Source organism: Malaclemys terrapin, chromosome 3 (assembly GCF_027887155.1).
Source record: "Malaclemys terrapin pileata isolate rMalTer1 chromosome 3, rMalTer1.hap1, whole genome shotgun sequence".
NCBI lineage: Eukaryota > Metazoa > Chordata > Testudines > Emydidae > Malaclemys > Malaclemys terrapin.
Window position 1 is genome coordinate 170,975,692 of NC_071507.1, and position 5,481 is coordinate 170,981,172.

The window sequence follows — 5,481 nt, forward strand, 5'->3', positions numbered from 1 at the left end:
ATTTGCATTTGTATTTTACATCCTCTTTATTGCATTGATCTCCATTTTACAATAAACCTGCACACAGAAAACACACCAAGTGGGATGTCACCAGTGCTGCTAGAGATTATTTTGAGGGATCTTTCATTATTTTATTGCTAGAATGGTAACAAATCAGTTTGAATGAAAAAAAAATCAGGGTAGGAATTCTGCACATTTGTCTGAATATCTTGTCACAGTTATCTAAATGTATCTCCCAGTTTCCATTGACCATTGCCATATGTATATAATCTTATTTCTTGTGCTGAGGGCTAACTAAGGCCAGTGTACCACACAAGTTATACCTCATGCTTATTTTAGAAAGCACCTACGATATTCAAATAAATGGTTAGGTTTTCAGTTTATTAAAATAATGATTTGATTAGTCAGTAACAGGGCATTTTGGGAAGGGACATGCAAATATCTTTGTCCATGAACTAGATATTTAGTAACAGGATAGATGCCAGATTTGAATCTTCATGAAATGACCTGGTTATATATGAACAACAGGTGAAACTTAATTTTCATCCTGCTTTTGAACCAATGCAAAAAGGATTAAGCTTTGTATATCCATGAGCCGACATGAACAGTCTTCTAAACCAAGCCTTCTGAACTGACGTCTTCTAAACCAAGTCTTCTGGAAAGTCTTGAGAAGTGAGCTACAAACAGAGAATTAAGGATGAAAAAGTCTTTAGATCCTGCTGCTATTTTTTATCTGATCATCTCAGCAATAGAATTATCAGTGGGAGTTGTTGCAAATGGATATATTGTTGCCTTAAATTGTATCGACTGGGCCAAAAGCAGAACATTGTCTTCGTATGATAAGATCATAACCGGTCTGGCCTTCTCCAGATTTTGCCTACAATTCTTGGTGACATTAAACAATATTTCATCTAAGGTATATCAAAATATCTTTGATAGGTTTCAAATACTACAGCCTTACCTAGTTATCTGGATGTTCATAAACCAAGTGAGTCTCTGTTTTGCAAGCTGCCTTTCTGTGTTCTACTGTGTGAAGATTGCCACTTTCAACCAGTCCCTCTGCAGCTGTTTAAAATTGAAAATCTCCAAACTGGTGCCATGGCTGCTTTGGGGCTCTGTGCTTTACTGCTTGGTTACCACAGTTGCTTTTACATTGTTCAGCTATTCCTATTGCGTATCCTCTCACAACTCCACAGATCGTCTATCAACAAATAGCACGATATCAGACAATATAAATAACCTTTTGGAATTCACTTTTCTGATACACAGTGTAGGATCTATTTTCCCCCTTATCTTATTTATTGCTTCATCTGTTCTGTTAATCATATCCCTTTGGAGACACATCAGGAAAATGAACCTTAATTCAGACCTTAATCAAAATTTCAGGAACCCCAACACAGATGCCCATATGCGTGCTCTTAGATCTGTGGTGTCCTTTTTCATCGTCTACAATATTTATTATGTGGCTTCAACATTCCCAATAGGAAACCCATCCTATTTCAATGATGAATGGAAATATACGGTGTGTATATTTATAGCTGCTGCCTACCCTTCTGTACACTCCATTATCTTGATTCTGGGCAACCCCAAATTAAAACTGGCCTCAGCAAATATTCTGAATTCTGCCAATTCCTGTTTCAGAAAGGTTACTTCATAATATCTATTCCTGTTCTTCCAGATCAAAAATGTTCACTACCTTTGTAAAGCATAGTAGTGGAAAAATATTTGATTTTCCCCTTTTTTCCATATTCTCCAGTCTATTATCCATTTGAAATCTTTCTTAGGGTCCAACTGGAAAAGTTGAATCCTCTTTCAGTGGATTAGAAGCTCCATATGCTTGCAAGACCCTGGCACACATGCGTGGAAATGTGCAGCAAAGCAATCCTGGCCCCTGACATTGAATAGTTGAGGAATAGTTTTTTTTGACAGCAAGGTCTTTGAATAAATTCTCTCTTCCCAGAAACCTGTTTGGGGCAACGTGGAATTCCCCATAGACTGAACACTTGATTGGAAGAGATGTAGTTTCTCCAGTGGACCACCTGACTAAAGAAGAAGAGAGATGGATTTTAAATGGTGGGCTTCTGTAAGTCAAGAGGAGCGACCAGAAATGGAAATCCCAACTGAAGGAATGGAGGCAAGAGGGAGGTGGTGTACTTTTAGAAGACACTGACCAAAGCTAAAGGGCTCTGAAGTGCAATAAGGACTCTGTGGGGGGATTGTATTCAGGCCTTATTTTTGCATAAATCTGTAAATCTCCTATGCTAAGAGTAAAGTGTATCATTTAAGAAGTTGCTGTGCAAAGCCTGTGTTCCTTACTTTAGTTGCTATATGTCCCTGAATACTTGAAGTACACAGCAACCACAGCCAAGTGGGACTTGGCAGGTGGGGAGAGGAAGGAATATACATAAACCGTTGGGAAGTCTTGGGAGTGTCAGCATTGGTTTCCGAAGATAGGGCAATTGGACTGTGAAGTCCCTCCTCCCAAAGAAAGAGGCCAAACAGGGAATCTTCACCTGTAATTGTACCTAAGAGACGATACCTCGAGACAGTATCTGGACCCATCTGACTGGAAGCACATGGAATCCAAAAGTTGGGTACGATAAAACATACTGGTGTAGGGAACATGAGCCACAATTCATGTCAGGCCTGGAAACATTTAATTGTTCAGTGCTGAATGAAGTCATTTTAACAAGAAATGCTAAAGCAGTTTTATGTCTTCAGGTTAAAGGGCACTGGGGTTAGCTATAATCTTGTATCTAGGCTGGAACCCTCAGAGTCATTTCCGTAATGTCTTTCCTAAGCAATTGCAATGGGTTTAATGAGTGTAAATGGGGGAGAGTGTAAATAACTAGCTTATAGTCTTTAATTATATTTCACCAAAGAAATGTGATCCTCGTGTCCTTTGGCCTTAGACAAACGTCTGTTACCAAGTTCTCCAACATGGGTTCATGGTTATGAGACATTACCTGTCTCTGTTGAGCCCAGCAGATTTGTCAAGAAAATGATCATTCCTTACTTATGAGCTCAAAAAGCTTGTTTCATGAATCTGGTGCCAGATAATAACAATCTTGTGAGTTAAAGATTACAGAAATAAAGTCGTGAGAATTCTTTTATATGGCAGCTATGATAAGTGGGCTTACAAATTTATCCTAAGTGTAAACTCAGCTGAAAATTGAGAGGGAAAGTTCACAAATTGTCACAATGAGTTGTTATATAAAATTGTTTAAGAACAGCTGGAAGAAAAAGACAGACTGAATTAATTTAAACAGAAAGTGTTTTACTGATACCACTCAAGGATTATGTTAAGATTATGATGAGTAAACAAGAGGAGAAATCAATTAAACAAAATTGTTGTGCTGGAAATTAGGGCTATTGGAGGACAAAATAATGAGAGGATGGACTATTCTGCCCAAAACTCCCTTTTAGGCTTCTGAAAAAGAAAAGAATTATTGGAAAAAATTAGTAGAAGAAACAGTTGTCTGACAACAACCATTGCAGCGAGCTTTATCATCTTGGCTTCCATCCCTATCATTCCCTGGTATACTGGACCGTCTTCATCCTAGACCTCAGAGATATCCTGACCAGACCAGGCCAGAGAGGACACAGATGACATTGCTACCTCCATCAGCTTCCAGCTAAATTCTGGATATCATCTGGGAAGTCCCACTTTAAATCATCCTCCATCTCCCCACCCCATGTGTTCTTTTCCTTCTATACCTTATTTCTTTTCTTTCCTATGTCTCTCCTTTACCTTCTGTTTCATAAGAGTCCGGCAAAGCTGGTCAAGGTATATTTTTTGCAACACTGATGTAAACCTGTGTTTGGAAAGAGGCATCTAAAAGCAATGCCAAAACAGCCCAATGCAAGTACAAATTTGCCAGATCTTGGAGTGGCTGATAAGACCATGTGCTGTGCCTTTCTTTTTGCAGCAATGAGGTTCCAAGAGAGAGTCAGCCTCTGAGACAGACGCTGCATTTTCTCTCTTTGCTGTTTTTTTCTTCTGACACACCACAATCTCCCATTTTTGTGTGTTCGTTTTGTTTTCTCTTAAAGGAAGCAGGATTACACTTGTATAACAACAACTCCAGCCCATCTTCTCCAGCTAATTTCTTCTCTATTCTATTAAAGGGAAAGAGAACTTGGATTATGGTTTAAATCAAAGCTTTCCTTTAAAATTTACATGTCAAATGCTTTAAACTTTCCCCCCTCCTTCTTTTATCTTTAATAATAGGTTTGAAAGGATTTTATTGGCCATGGGACTAAGCAGCTTGAGGACACTGTATACCAAACTCCTAATCTTGTTTAATACTGTTTAATGTTGGACCGTTACTGGGAAGTGTTAACACCTTTGAGTCTTTGGGCTCACATATCCCATTTAAATTAATACAATATGGAATATGAGGGATGCCCTAATGATCCATCAGTTTATGAGGATATGTGAGCACTTGTATGTCAAAATAGCTTTAATAGCTCCTCAAAAGTAGATACCAGGAACAGAACATCCATACTGGGTCAGACCAAAGATCCATCTTACCCAGTATCCTGTCTTCTGACAGTGGCCAATCCCAGGTGCTTCAGAAGGAATGAACAGAACAGTTAATCATCAAGTGATCCATCCCCTGTCGCCCATTCTCAACTTCTGGAAAATGGAGGCTAGGGACACCATCCCTGACCATCCTGGATAATAGCCATCGATGGACCTATCCTCCATGATTGACCTATCCTCCATGAGAATATCTCCCACTGAAACAGCCAACGTCTCCCATTGGAAGTGGTTTAATGATGTCAACAGGAGAGGTCTCTGCCATTGGCCTAGAGGGCAACGCGGGAGACCTTACAGCGGTGCAGCTGCAGTGGTAGAGCTGTGCCATGGAAGGGTCTCTAGAGTAGAGTCTCAAAAGTGCAACAAGGCTCAAGCAAACTCAAAGGCAAATGTGAGCCATTGGATACTGCTCCCAGGTTAATACCCTATTATCCTTACACTGGTGACTGTCCACATGAGCGGACTCAGCCTGGGCTATAACAATGCGTACATGTTTGTGTTTGGGTGTATGTGAGAATTTCACATTTCAAAGGAAGAAGAGGACATATTTTTCTGGTAGTTTGATATTTTTAATTTACAAATAAATGTTGGCTCTTTGAAGCATTTCTGAAGTGTGGAATGCTAGATGTAGTCCTGAGGAGATACATCAGTGAATGGAAAACAGTTGAGTGGTCAAAGATGCATTATAAAATATTACTTGGGTTTGCAACTTATCAGAAATATTTATGACATTTGACAATTTTATATATGGGTAGGTGAAGTCTCCCATTATTATCATTTTGTTGGCTCTTGCTTCCTCTCAGCACTGTGCAGTGAATTACTTTTTCTTGATCCAGTGGCAGATTGTGTTTCAACTTGGGATTTGTATCCATATAGACTCTACTAACTGCCCCCAAACCTCTTTTCAACCCCAGAAGCTTTCTCCACCTTTTTCCTGG

General features: G+C 39.4%; 1 protein-coding gene across 1 annotated transcript; it reads left to right on the forward strand.

Annotated features, from left to right (window-relative positions):
- The first annotated feature begins 697 nt into the window (after positions 1-697).
- LOC128834285 (taste receptor type 2 member 40-like) lies at positions 698-1,657 on the forward strand. Its single transcript, XM_054022894.1, has one exon. The coding sequence runs from the start codon at positions 698-700 to the stop codon at positions 1,655-1,657; it is 960 nt and encodes a 319-aa protein (XP_053878869.1).
- Positions 1,658-5,481: the final 3,824 nt, after the last annotated feature.

Bases quoted from the DNA above. Each gene is read 5' to 3' on its own strand.
- LOC128834285 (XM_054022894.1), top strand. From the start codon at position 698: ATGAAAAAGTCTTTAGATCCTGCTGCTATTTTTTATCTGATCATCTCA.